This window comes from Ovis aries, chromosome 3 (genome assembly GCF_016772045.2).
Source record: "Ovis aries strain OAR_USU_Benz2616 breed Rambouillet chromosome 3, ARS-UI_Ramb_v3.0, whole genome shotgun sequence".
NCBI classification, from domain to species: domain Eukaryota; kingdom Metazoa; phylum Chordata; class Mammalia; order Artiodactyla; family Bovidae; genus Ovis; species Ovis aries.
The window spans coordinates 92,128,831-92,142,897 of NC_056056.1; the positions used below are offsets into that span (position 1 = coordinate 92,128,831).

The following is a 14,067-nucleotide window of genomic DNA, read 5'->3' on the forward strand; positions in this document are numbered from 1 at the left end:
GAACAAATCTTCAAAGGGCACCTAGAAGCTGAGAAGGGTGGCAGACGATGAGAGGGCGCGCTAGAGGGCGAAGGCGCTAAAATGGGCTAATAGAAGGGCCCAGGACACGACGATGGCTCCACGAAAGCCTTCGTCCATTCTCCGCCTGGCTGCTTCCCAAAGTGCCAGTCTTGCGAAAGGGGCATCGCTGCGAGCCTGGCCAGGGCTGACCGCACCGGGATGGGAGGTAGGACGCAGGGGCGTGAGCCAAGGCCGAAGGGGCGGACGCGGGGTGGCGTCTAGCTCTCCATAAAGGGACCGTGGGGGCCTCACTCTCTTCTGCGCTGCTAGCCGCCACCGGCAGGGAACACGGAGCAATGTCTGTTCGCTGCCAGCAGAGTCCGGTGCTGGCAGGGAGTGCCACTTTGGCCGCCCTGGGGGCACTGGTCCTGTACCTCGCGGAGCCCTCTGGCTACGGGAAGTACTCGGAGAACCTGATGCCGGTGGCTATCCGTCTGCCCGCCCGCGCCGCCTGGTTCCTGCAGGAGCTGCCCTCCTTCGCGGTGCCCGCGGGGATACTCGCAGGGCAGCCCAGCTCTCTTTTGGGTCCGCCTGCGTCTGTGCTTCTGGGCCTCTTCTGCGCGCATTACTTCCACAGGTAGCGTTTTCCTTTGAGAGCGCGGAGTGGAGCGCACCGCCAGGCTCCCGGCGTCCAGGAGCACAGCGCGCGGGGCGCCTGGAGGATCGCAGAGGGGGGGTGCGGGCGGCTGTAAGGAGTGCGCGGCCGGGGGAGCGTCTGACAGAGCAGGGGCTGCGGGCCGGACGCGGGCTGGGGGAGAAGCGATCGCGGGCAGACGCCGCCTCCGCTCTCCACCGCTCCGAGCGCTTCTCAGGTCTGCTTCGTATCCTTCGACTGCGCTGGGGGAAGAGCGGGGCGGGAGGCGACCTGGAAAGCTCAAGCTGGGCAGAGCTGTTGGCCCAGCGGTAACCTCTCCGATTCCGCGCGATCCCGTGTTACCTGTGGCGTCTTGCCCATCTCCCCTTCTCATCCCTTCTTCGCCTTTCCTTTACAGGGTGCGGGCGGGCTGGTCTTGAGGTCTTGAGGGAGCCCAAGTATTGGCATTTCCGGAAGGAAATGTAGCTCAGAGGCTCTGGATCAACTTATCTCGGCAGGGAGACGGGCAGAGCCAGACTTAAATGGTGGGAAAGAGGATGCAATGGGAACCCCCGGGCCTGAGGAGTCCCACTTCTCCGGGCCCACGGAAAAGGGAGCGCGCTCACCACCAACTCGCTTCATGTTCCCCTGGTACATAAGTGTTAATGAGTTGAAGTTAACTTAATGTTCTTCTGAATGAAAAAAACCCCCAAGTTCAGGAGAAATTTACCTTCTGGTCTGAGACGGAAAGAAGGAAAGAAACCAAGGGATTTCCGGATTTGACGAATGACTGCTCAAAAGAGACTCATAGGGAAAGGAACAAGCTCTTGATTCAGCTGCCCACCATGCCTAGTCATTTGCCACCTGCAGTCCCATTGAGCCCCGTTGTAACCTTGTGAGATATGCATTTACTGTGCCCATTTTATAGACAAAGAAACTGAGGCTGTTTAAGGTTAAGTGGCTGAATGAACATGACACAGCTAGTGCCCAGCCAATTTAAAATAGCCTGCGAAACTCCGTGGCTCAAGACCTTCCCACCATGTTTAACGGGTAGATACTCTGCAAGGAGAAAACAGAATTCATAGACGGAGAAAAGTTGCCAAACCAAACCAAGAACTGGAACAAGAAGCACAGCCTTTTTTGAATAGAGAATTTATGGGATCAAAAAATCAAGGAAATCTAGGTTAGGCATTAGGGTAAACAATTTGTCTCAAAGCTGAAAGGCATCGTCCTCTTTCGTAATGGATCATAAGGGAAAAGTGATGCCTCATTTTGGGAAAAGGAAGTGAAGAAGAACAAGTTTTAAACTGTCTTTTCTTATAACCTCTTCTTATCCTCTGGATCTTAACCAGATTTAATATTTATGCAATTTTAACTGAATTCTCACTCTTTTAATAATTATTGCCAAGCAACCATTTTATAAATGGTTGTCCTTTTTGGATTTTATTTTACCCAGATTTAAGTGGTTTAATTTGCACAGAAAGAAAGACATTAGATGCAGAAGGTTAGAGACCAGTTTTTTATTTCGCTTGTTTTCTGAAAGCATATTTAACAGAAAAAATGTGATTTTTATCAGAAAGTTACTTTTAGCACCATAAACAATATTTTTATGAATTCGTTTCATCTTGCAGTAAAGCTTAGTGTTTTCGACAATCCTTTTAACAAAGAATTTTAGACTTGTTTTTAAAGCCAAAAAGTACTTTTCCTTAATAAATTATGACAAGTACATTAAAAGAACCAAGGAAGTAATTACTCATAAGATGAATATCGACATACTGTTCATCTTATTCAGGGGAAATTTAAAATGTAAGTAAAGGATCTGGGGACTAAGTCTGCCTGCAGGAAAATTCCCACTGAAAACACAACTCTGGGTGAATGAGTTGTCCCTAAGGAATGAAGATGTGAATGATGTGTACATCATTCCCCTTGTGTGAACTCTTTGTTTGAATCCACTGGACTATTGAATCTGTTATCATTTTGAGTGCTTACAAGGGGTTTCTCCAAGCACTATTTGAGTTATCTATAGTCCTCATGCCAGCCCATTAAGGAAGTTCTATTATCACCTCCATTCTGCAGGTGGGAAACTGGGGCCAAAAAATGATTAAATAACTTGCCCAAGGTCACACAGTAACCAGGGAGCTAGGATTTAGGTCCATGGAGTTTGAATCCAGAGCTCAGGCTCTTAGCTACCACAATAAACTGTTTTATATTTGTTCTTGCTGTCTTGTTCTTGCCTTTTAAAAAACTATATTTAGGTTTAAAGTTAGTTTTTAAGTTATAAAAGTAATGAATAGAAATTATGAAAAGTACAAAAGTAGAAAAATTTCAATAATTTCAGCACCTGAGTACATTAATTGTAATGTTTTGGGACATTTCCATCAAGGCTTTAATTTTTCTTGGTAGATTTTTATGCATGCTTGCTATATTGAATATATATAGATTTTAGTTCTACCTGAGTACTGTCCATAATAAAAATTTCCCACATTATCACAGAATCTTTATAAATATCATCTTAGTGGTTGCTTGTTACTTCACTTATCCTAAAAACAATCATTTATCTATCCATTAATTTATAGTTTTTAAAATAATGTAAATAATTTTTACATAAACATTTTATTAAATGGGACAATTTGTCTTTTTGTTTAGGCTAGGTTAAATAAGGCTATGATGTACATTTTGGCACCTAATATTTTTTCAGAAGTCAGGACCATTCTTTTAGCCAGGATTCCCAGAAGTGGTTCAAAGATATGAGTATTTTGGCTTTAAGTTTTAAAAGTCATTTGGGTTGACAGTGGGGGCACATTAAAAAAAAAAGCTCCAGGCTGTCTTGGTTTTATCCTGTCCTTTGCATAGCTATGATACAGAGAATATGATGGAGGAAAAAGTGTTCACAAGAAGGCTGGATTATCTGTGGCTTAGACTCTTCTGCAAAATGTCCTTTGGGGACTATTCAGAAAGCAATATGTCCCATAGGATAGAAGGTGAAACTCTTTGTACCTTTCTCCATACAAGGATGACATACTATAATGTGAATTTCACGAGGGCATAGGTGTTTGTCTCGTTTGTTCATGGCTGTGTCTTCGTGTAGAAAGTGCTGGTACGTAGCTGGTAGTCACTAAAATTTGTTGAATGCATGAATGAACTCTTCTGACATCAGTAAAGGCAGTCAGAAATGTGGGAGAGCTAGCAATTACTTAGGAATCATTGCTGAGATTGCATGGCCAGGTCAACTCAGATCATTCTCTTCCCTTCAGAATCTATTGTTGTAGATATTTGGATGGTTTAGCTACATGAAAATGACTGCTGTGTAAGCATGTTGCCTAATCCCACGTCTAAAGTTGTTTAAAGTCAGAATTTTCTCACCTCTTGTTGACCTTGATTATAGCCTGAAACGATACTTTACCCCTAATCCCTGATTGATCATTTTCTCAACTTGCCATGGTGTTTCATGCAATAGTCATCATACCACCTAAGCCTGGGGGAAGCTGAAGTTTTTTCAAGACTTGGGTGTGAGCTTGGTGCTTAGATGAAAAAGAAAAATCTCTTTTCAAAAAAAGGTGACTATTTTGTAAAAAGTTGATGGCAATTTGACCTTCCATGAGGCATGTCCAGAAGCAGAGGGTAATGCACACATTAGAATCTATTTGAATTTGGAGAGAACTTTTCTGTAGTTTAGATGCTGAAACTAATGATGTTTTCTATTCAGCCAAGTACAATGAGGGCTTCAATAAAAGGTCTTTTTGCTTGATTGTTCAGTTCATCCTCCAGGGCATGAATCCTCCATCCTTCAAGACTCAAATCATCCCTTCCTCCAAGAAGCCTTCTCTGAGTCCTTTCTCCTTTTGTAAATCAAGATGTGGTACCATTTCTTGGGCTTTCACAGCAGCCAGGGTGGCCTTCCCTGAGGCACTTCACACACTTGATCCTAATTCTCTGTTTTAAAGAAATGTCACGTTTGTCCAGGCTCCTCATTTCATAGAAGCAGAGGACCACAGAGTTTAGTCAGTTAGGGGCAAAGAAGGGACTGGGACTTGAGTCTCCTGTGCCCTGTCAGTGCCTCTCCAATCTCATGACCTGGACACGTCTCAAATATCCAGAAGTAATCAAACCTCGTGAAGGAAATTAGTTATTGGCTGAAAATCAGAATGATGATTAATGTGGACATTGGAAACCATCTTAACAAATCTGTCCTTTTACACACTGAGAAGAGAGGCCTGCATGGAATAAACTGAATTCTTGTGGTCACTTAATCGTGTGTTAAGGACATTCATGAGGCATAATTTGGATCAATTAAGATTAACTGAGAGATTCTTTAAAATGGGGGTCAGCAAGCTTTTTCTGTAGAAAAGCTAGATGGTAGCTATTTGAGGCTTTGCAGTCATAAAATCTCTGCTACAGTAGGTACTCAACTCTGCTATTGTAGCATGAAAACACAGACAGTATGTAGAGAAGTGACTGTGGTAATGTGCCAGTAAAACTTCATTTACAAAAACAGGTAGTGGGCTGTATTTGGCCTGTGGGTCGTATTTTGCCAGTCCTTCCTTAAGAAAATCATGAGTAGCATAGCTTTACATTTAGTTCTCTGTTAAATTATATCATAAAATTGTGTTAAATCCTGTATAAAAGCAGTGGACAGAGTCTAGGAAAATTCTGCTACCTTTTAATCGGAATTTGGTAGTAAATCTCATTTTCTGAGGATTCCTGGGTTCTGAGTCCTTTATTTGAACCTTTGTGGGAAATAGTAGGAGCCTTGGAGTTTACATTCTAAATGGGGTGACATCATAAGCACATCTGAAACATATACAGCCATGTTTGCCAGAGATGTAAACAAGGTTTAGAGATCGTGACCACTTTTATCACATTGAAGAAGGGACCAACTTCTTACTCGTTTTAAGTCAATTTAATGTCACTTAAAAGAACAATCATGATAAGGAAACAGCGATCCTTGTTGGTGAAGTGATGTGTATGAAGTTACATGGTGAGGAAGGGGCAGAGAGGGGCTTGAACCTGGGTCTCCAAATTCTTTTTCAGAGTTCCACTAGCTCAGAACTGTGCTGGGCCCTAGGGGGAACACACAAAAGAAGTACACTAGCTGGTCCTTGCCCTCCAGTAGGAAGGCAGGAAAATGCATCGTAGTGTGTCTGACACTCCATCTGGTGTGAAAGCTTGGTGGTGGCAGTGTCAGTGTGAGAGGTCCAGGACGGGTGGGAAAATGCAAATTGAGGGACATGTGGTCATGCTGCTGAACGTGCTGAGGTCTCTGATGCCTGTCTCAGTGTGCAGATAGGTGGGTGGGTTTTGAGGAAGCCCAATAAATAATGACACCCCTCTTCCCCACCTAGGTTCATAGTCAACTAAGAGACCCAGGAATTAGGCAACTAGAGACAAATTACCACTAGAGACAAATTTACCATTTAGTGGTAAAGCTGGTTTGGGGCAACATGGTTTCCATTTTGGATCTTAACACCGCCCCTCAGAAATACTCAGCAACAACGATGGCTAACTACCACAGGCCTTACGCAGGAGTGCCTGTTCTGGAAAGACAGCAGAATGAGAGAAGGCCTGAGCTGCAAACATTCCTTGAGAGGTCCTGCTTTCAAATTTATCATTTATTCCTCCTTTCCTGAGAGGAAATACGTGAGGGGGAGTGGAAAGGCCAGGAGGGATACTCAACTGAAGGGCCCTCAGTAAGCATGAGGGGGAACATGAGTGTTTTCTGTTACCAGGTAGACCACGAAAATTGTCTGCCTATTGATTTTTGCCAGAGCCTGGCAAGTTGGTTCTGGAACCTGGGGCCCTTCCCATCTTGCTTTTTGACTCCTTGCCACATATGGCAATGGGGATATCAAAGGCTGGATTCAAGATGTTTAAAAAGTTGCTGTGCTCAACCCAACAGCCTTTGAGGAGACTCAGCTTAGCATAGGAGCTCTAAATTTTAAAACCCTCTGAACCGGGGCCAGCAGTGCAATTTGCCTTCCATTTGGTTATGGAAGGGGGATAAAGGAAGGAGAAACCAACATTTATTGAGCTCCGGGTGTTCCTGGAATTATGTTATGTGTTTTATATCAGTTATCTCATTTTGTCCTTGAGACAATTGCTGTTATTAATGTGGTTTCACAAATAATTGTGCTCTGCCTGATTGTGGTGATTGGTGGGAGTGAAGGGGAGTGATGAGCAAGCACTTAGCTGGTCCTTAAAGGATGGTCTATTCCCAGGTTTGTGAGTGGGAATGAGACGTTCAGTCAGGGAAAGGGGGCTGTTTGGTAACCTAGGACTTAAAATTGCCCTATGTGCCATGTGTGCTCCAGCTTAGAATACGTCTCCTCTTTTTAATATCAAATCTGTCTTTTATCATGCCATAATATCTGATCCTACTATCCAAGCCTTAAATCAGTTCTGGACTATTTTCAAGATTCTCCCGTTATACTTACTTCATGTTGTCAAGGCTGATCCTAAAAGTTACTGTGAAGAAAGTAAGGCCATTTACTTTTGACAGTTTTCCTATTTGACAGTGAAAAATCCCAAATCCTTTTCTGTGTGCATTCTTTGTTTCTTGCTCCTGCCTCTATCTATCCTCTTTCAACAGCACTGCTTGGTCTCACTTCAGTCTCCCAGTGAATGTTCTTTACTTACTAAAAGTTCCCTATCTGATAAACAAATCTAAATCCTAGTGTGTTAGGTCCTTTGTTTTCTTGTTATTGAATTTTGAAAATTCTTATATATTCTAGATATAAGTTCTTTACCAAATATGTGCTTTGAAATTAGTTTCTCCTGGTCTGCATGACTTTTCTTTTTTCATTCTCTTAACTGTATCTTTTGAAAAACAGAGGTTCTTAATTTTGATGAAGTCCAGTTTTTCTATTTCTTTTCATGCAATTAGATCTAAGAAACCTTTATCTAGTCTAAGGTCACATAGATTTTCTCTTATTTTCTTACAAAAGATTTATTGCTTCAGGTTCTACATTTTTGTCTATGACCTATTTTGAGTTAATTTTTATATAGGGTTAGAAATATGAATCAAAGTTCTTTCTTTTGCATATGGATAGCCGATTGTTCCAGTACCAATTGTTAAAAATACTTTTCTTTCTCTAATGAAATTGCTCCTGCACCTCATGATATGAACAAATACTCTGCTAAAGAAAACATATGAACGGCAAATACAAACAGGGAAAGATGCTCAACATCATTAGTCATTCAGTTCAGTTCAGTTCAGTCACTCAGTCGTGTCTGATTCTTTGCAACCCCATGGACTGCAGCACACCAGGCCTCCCTGTCCATCGCTAGCTGCCGGAGTTTACTCAAACTCATGTCCTTTGAGTTGGTGATGCCATCCACCCATCTTGTCCTCTGTCATCCCCTTTTCCTCCTGCCTTCAATCTTTCCCAGCATCAGGGTCTTTTCCAGTGATTCAGTTCTTTGCATCAGGAGGCCAAAATATTGGAGTTTCAGCTTTAGTATCAGTCCTTCCAATGAATATTTAGGACTGATTTCCTTTAGGATGGACTGGTTGGATCTCCTTGCAGTCCAAGGGACTCTCAAGAGTCTTCTCTGACACCACAGTTCAAAAGCATCAATTCTTCAGTGCTCAGCTTTCTTTATGGTCCAACTCTCACATACATACACATACACATACACATACAATCTCACATCTCACATCACATGTGATGTCACATGACATTAGTCATTAGGGAAATGCTAATCAAACTACAATGGGATACCAGTATGTTTCCATTAGAATGGCTACATTAAAAAGACTAAATGTACCAAGTGCTACTGAGGATGTGGAAGACTAGAACACTTATACATTGTTGATAGGAATGTGAAATGGCAATCTCTTTGGAAAACATTTTGAAGTCTCTTAAACAGTTAAATATAAACATACCATGTGACCTGCCCATTCCATTGCTAGCTCTTTTTCCAAGCAACATAGAAGCATATGTTGACACAAAGACTTGTATACAAATGTTTCTAGCAGCTTTATTTGTAGTAGCCAAAAACTGGAAACCACCCAAACGTCCATCAAAAAGTAAATGAGTAAACAAACTGGTATAGCCAAATAATCGAATAGTACTCCATCATAAAAATGAATGAACTATTGATGTGAGCTACAAGGATGAAGCTCAGAATAATTATTATGGGTAAAGAAGCCAAGCAAAAAGAGAGTGTATGCTTTATGACTCCATTTGTATACAACTCTGTGAAATCCAAACTCATCTACGGAACATGAAGGACATCAGTGATTTCCTGGGGACAAAGGGAGAGACAGAAGGGTGAGATTACGAGGAGGATGAACAAAATTTTGGTGGAGATGATATGTTCATTATTTTGATGTCATGACTGTTTTAAAATTTATCAAACTGCATGCTCTAAATATGTGCAGTTGATTGTTAATTATATCTCAATGAAGATTAAAAAAACTATAAGTAGACCTATGAAAAAACTGTGTGTATGTGTGGTTTTGTGTCACTGACAATTGTTTAGACTTTCTGTGAGGCAATGTTTAACAGTAGCTGAATAGCTGTTCACTTTCTTCCCCCAGAAATTTCACTTGGGGAGGATACTCAAGGGAAATAGTCCAAAAGAAAGAAACAATTTACATAAAATTATGGTGTTATGGTTCACAACTGTAGAATACTGGAAGTTACTTAAATGCTGTACTATCAAGGGCTGATTGTAACTAATATGATTGAATATTATGTATACTTCAAATCTGTGTCTTGGATCTGTGTCTGATGAAAATAAGTATAATGTATAAGGTCATTTAGTGAAGAAATAGTGCAAAATGAATATGCTCTGAGAAATCCCTATCAACACTTATGAATTAATATATTAATTAAAGTGATATGAATAGCTGATAATTTTGGTTTATAGATTTGTATGTAATATTTTCAAAGTGTTTAATGGTATAACTCTCACTATACCTAATATGTAATCGGAGAAGGCAATGGCACCCCACTCCAGTACTCTTGCCTGGAAAATCCCATGGACGGAGGAACCTGGAAGGCTGCAGTCCATGGGGTCACTGAGAGTCAGACACGACTGAGCTACTTCACTTTCACTTTTCACTTTCATGCACTGGAGAAGGAAATGGCAACCCACTCCAGTGTTCTTGCCTGGAGAATCCCAGGGATGGGGGAGCCTGGTGGGCTGCCATCTATGGCATCACACAGAGTCGGACACGACTGAAGCGACTTAGCAGCAGCAGCAGAACTATACCGAATAGAAGGAATAATACTGACATCATGAGATTTTAAGTTACCTTGCTAGCTATATAGTTAAATGCCAATAGAGATCAAGACATTTCTACAAGAATGGATAAACACAAGGTCCTACTGTATAGCACAAGAAACTATTAATATAAGCAATATCTTGTGATAAACCATAATGGAAAAGAATATATATGTGTATAACTGAGTCATTTTGTGGTACAGCAGAAATTAACACAACACTCTAAATCAACTATGCTTTGATAAAATGATAAATCAAAAGGAAAGATCTTTCTACAAATAAGCATTGCTTTGAGGGGAAAGTCACCACTACGTGATCTCCCCCACTAAGCCACTATGACATCACTAACTTCTAAAATTGTCATCTTTCATTTTGACCCTTTGAGTTAGGGTATTGAAGATTCCTTAAAATGGAGTTGTGTTTAAAGTTGTTGTTCTATTGCTCAGTCGTTCAACTGTGTCTGACTCTTTGTGACCCCATGGACTGCAGCACACCAGGCTTCCCTGTCCTTCACCATCTCCTGGAGCTTGCTCAAACTCATATCCAGTGAGTTGGTGATGTCATCCAACCATCTTGTCCTCTGTCATCCCCTTCTCCTCCTGCCTTCAGTCTTTCCCAGCATCAGGAATTTTCTAATGAGTCGGCTCTTCATATCAGGTGGCCAAAGTATTGGAGCTTCAACTTCAGCATCAGTCCTTCCAATTAAAAGCAGAGATTTTTGTAGTTTGGTTGAAATCCATCATATTGATATTTGTTTCTATTTGTCTCTCTGTTATTTGTTCATATTTTCCCTCTATCTTCCATCTTTTGAATTGAGTGTTATTTTATTCCATTTTATATCACCATTTACTTTCAAGTGATATTACACTACTTCATGTATAGGAATATGAAATAATATACTTCCATTTCTCCCCTGTTGACCTTTATGCTGTTGTATTTGTTTTACTTCCACACACGCCATAAGAATCTTCAACATATTGCTCTTATTTTTGTTTAAACAGTCAATTATCTTTTAAAGGTATTTAAATGATAAAATCACGTATTTGCCATTTCTGATGTTCTTTACTTTTGAATGTTGATCTATATTTCTATCTTATTTTTTCTTTTGCCTGAAGAATTTAATTTTTTAGGACAGTTTTTTTCATATTTTGAATATCTGAAAATGTCTTTATATCTCCTTTATTTCTGAAGGTATATAATTCTAGATATAACATTCTAGATTGCAGCTATTTACTTTCAGTACTGTAAATATGTTGTTCCACTGTTATCTTGCTTACATCATTTCCAAAAAGAAACCTGTCTTTTCCCTGATCGTTTTCCTCTTTTATGAAACTGTCTTACAGATCACTGATGCTTTTATCATTTTTTAAGATTTTTTTTCGGTGTGTTTCTTTTGGATAGTTTCTGTTGCTATTTCTTCACGTGTACAGTCTTTTATTCTGTGATATCTTATGTATTGTTAATCCTGTTTCCAATCTCAGACATTGCAGTTTCCATGTTTAGGAGTTCGATTTTGGCCTTTTTTGCTATTTTCTATGTCTTTACTTAATTTTACATACATATGAAATACAATTATAATAGCAGTTTTAATGTCATTGTCTGGTAATTCTAACATCTGCGTTTTCCTGCTTCTTTGCATGCCTGGTAATCTGGACAGAGGAGCTTGGTGCACTGAGTCAGAAAGAGTCATGACTGAGCAACTAAGTACAGCTCGGCACATTGTACCTTGCTGGCTATTGCATATTTTTGTATTCCTATAAATATTCTTGAGCTTTGTTCTGGGGTGCAGTTAAGTTCCTTTGAAGTAATTTGGCCCTTTCAGATCTTGATCTGATTTTCTAGGTACTTCTAGAAGAGTGCTAGTGCAAGAGCTAATTAATTCTCTCCTCTGATCCAAGGCCTTGTTGAGTACTCTACCCAGTGTCCCATGTATCTTTTCATTCTGGCTGGTGGTGATGGGCTCTATTGCTGGACCATTCGGAATGACATCAGAATCCCTATAAAACTGGGCTACAGTGTAAAGTCAAACAACTAGAATTAGAAAACCACAGTTTTGTTTTTGCAAACAACGAGAAATATAGGATACAAAGTTGTAGCTTAGAGAAATGATGTATTTGTGTCCGACAGTGAACATGTCTTGTCCTTAGCTTAACTTGGTAAGCTTGCTGAACTTTGTACTTCAAGGTGAAAACCACCCAATGTCACAATTTACAATTTGTTATTTTGGTCATGGTCATTTATCATGAGTGGCTGAGCAGGTGTGTTTACACAATGCCAAAACACACACCAAACCTGTCAACTTAAAAAGAAGAGATAAACTAGTTATTCAAATTAATTGATTAGTTACTCAGGTCAAGAGATCCATCTGGGTCTATTAGTACACTAAGATCTTGATCTTAGGAACAAACAAACAAATAAATGAATAGGGTCAGTGGTCTGTAGCCTGTCTCTTGTAGGAGGTTGTACCTCAATGATGATTACTCATTCCATCACTCAGAAGAATCCTCAGTTTCTTAAAACTTTGGTAATTAATTGGCTATTCAGACTGAACTTCTATTTTGATGTAGAGGCAGAAAGAAAGAGGAAAATTGAATGAATGAGCAATTCCAAGTTCTCTCAATACTACCCAGGACAAAAATATTAACAGACAATATAAACAGGAAACTTAAAAATGGTATACTGTTTTAGGTCTTCATGAGCTGGTCATCTCAACATTTTTCATAATTTTAATATATCTATTGGATCATGACCACCAGATAATTCACACCAGATGACATTTGCAAGAGGTTGACAATGGAATCTATCTGTTCTGGAATTTTTCCATGGTACAACCCTTATGAAAAATGATCAACCATTCTACTGCAGGGGGAAAAAAGTAGTTTTATTGAATTGAGGCCCTTAAAAAACACTCTAATTTCTCTATGTGTACATTTGGAGAAACCAAACATCTGGTCACTGCCAATTTGAAAAGTTTGTTAAATTTGCCATTGGAGGTATGAACTCAGTGGTTTTTAACCCTGGCTATATGTTGGAGTCATCTGGGGCGATTCTTAAGTGCTGCTGAGGCTCCCAATCCTATGCCCTTGATCCTGAGTTATTTATCTTCAATGTGCCTCTTCACCTTTAGCATTGGGTGATTTGAATATGCAACCAAAGGTGAGAGCCTCCAATGTAGACAAATCCCCGTGAAACTGGCATTTTTTCGTACAGTGAATGCAATAGAGCAAAGTGCTCAAGAACATAAACTCTGAAAATAGTTCCCTCTGAACTTGGATCTCAACTGTGATATTTCATAGCTGTACCAATTGGGGCTAATTTAATCTCACTGTGCCTTAGTTTCTTCATCTGCACAGAGGATAATTACAATATTACTTATCTCCTAGTGTTGCTGTAAAGATTAAGTGAATTAATATGTGCAAAGTACTTAGAATAGTACCTGGAGCATAGTAAGTGCTGTATAAATATTAGTTGTATGTGGTTCTTTGCTGGCAGTTCCCTTATAGGATGTCTGAACTGAAATTAGTCATCTAACAAGGTGACTAGTTCCCTGTAGTTGCTATAATAAATTACCACAAACTGGATGGCTTAAAACAACAGAAATTTTTTCTGTCATCATTCTGGAGGCCAGAAGTCTGAAATTTTTCTCTCTTGTCCTTTTGGAGGCCAGAAGGCGTCAGCTGGGTTCCCTGTGGAATCTCTAAAGGGAGATCCTTCCTTGGCTCGTTAAGCTTCAGCAGTTGCCTACATTTCTTGGCTTATCTATGTTCTATCTTCCCATTGCCTTTTTCTCTGTGTATCTTTCCTCTCTTCTGCTCCTTTCTTGTGTAAGGATACGTGTGACAGCATTTAGCGTCTATTCAGATTATCCAGGATAGCTTCATCTTCTCAAGATCCTTAATTTAATCTCATCGTTTGCCATGTAGGAATATTCACGCTTTTGCTATAATGAAGTAATAGTCACAAATTCTGGGGAGTACGGCATAAACATATTTTGGGGGCCAGCATTCAAACCACAACTCAAGGTCCATAATTAAACGTAAGCTTGGATGGCATGCACCACGGACTCATTCTGAATTTAGTCACTTTTGCATTTGACCTGTACTTCCCACTCTCTAAGATGTCCAAAACCATTACTCACATTAATAGGTATCATCTGAGTCTATAGACAAGTGACTGTTCATCATTTCTTGGGAAGCACTTGGGGA

At 40.3% G+C, this 14,067-nt stretch overlaps 1 protein-coding gene across 4 annotated transcripts in view; it reads left to right on the forward strand.

Annotated features, from left to right (window-relative positions):
* Positions 1-319: 319 nt before the first annotated feature.
* The window catches only part of SRD5A2 (steroid 5 alpha-reductase 2), a 50,649-nt gene continuing 36,901 nt past the window's right edge, over positions 320-14,067 (forward strand). For all 4 annotated transcript variants that reach the window (XR_009600170.1, XM_060413906.1, XM_060413907.1 and 1 more), the window contains exon 1: positions 320-637. Coding sequence is in view for 3 of the 4 variants with exons in the window: in XM_060413906.1 (XP_060269889.1) it covers positions 357-637 (281 nt within the window). In the remaining variant the exon portion in view is untranslated. The remainder of the gene's footprint in view (positions 638-14,067) is intronic.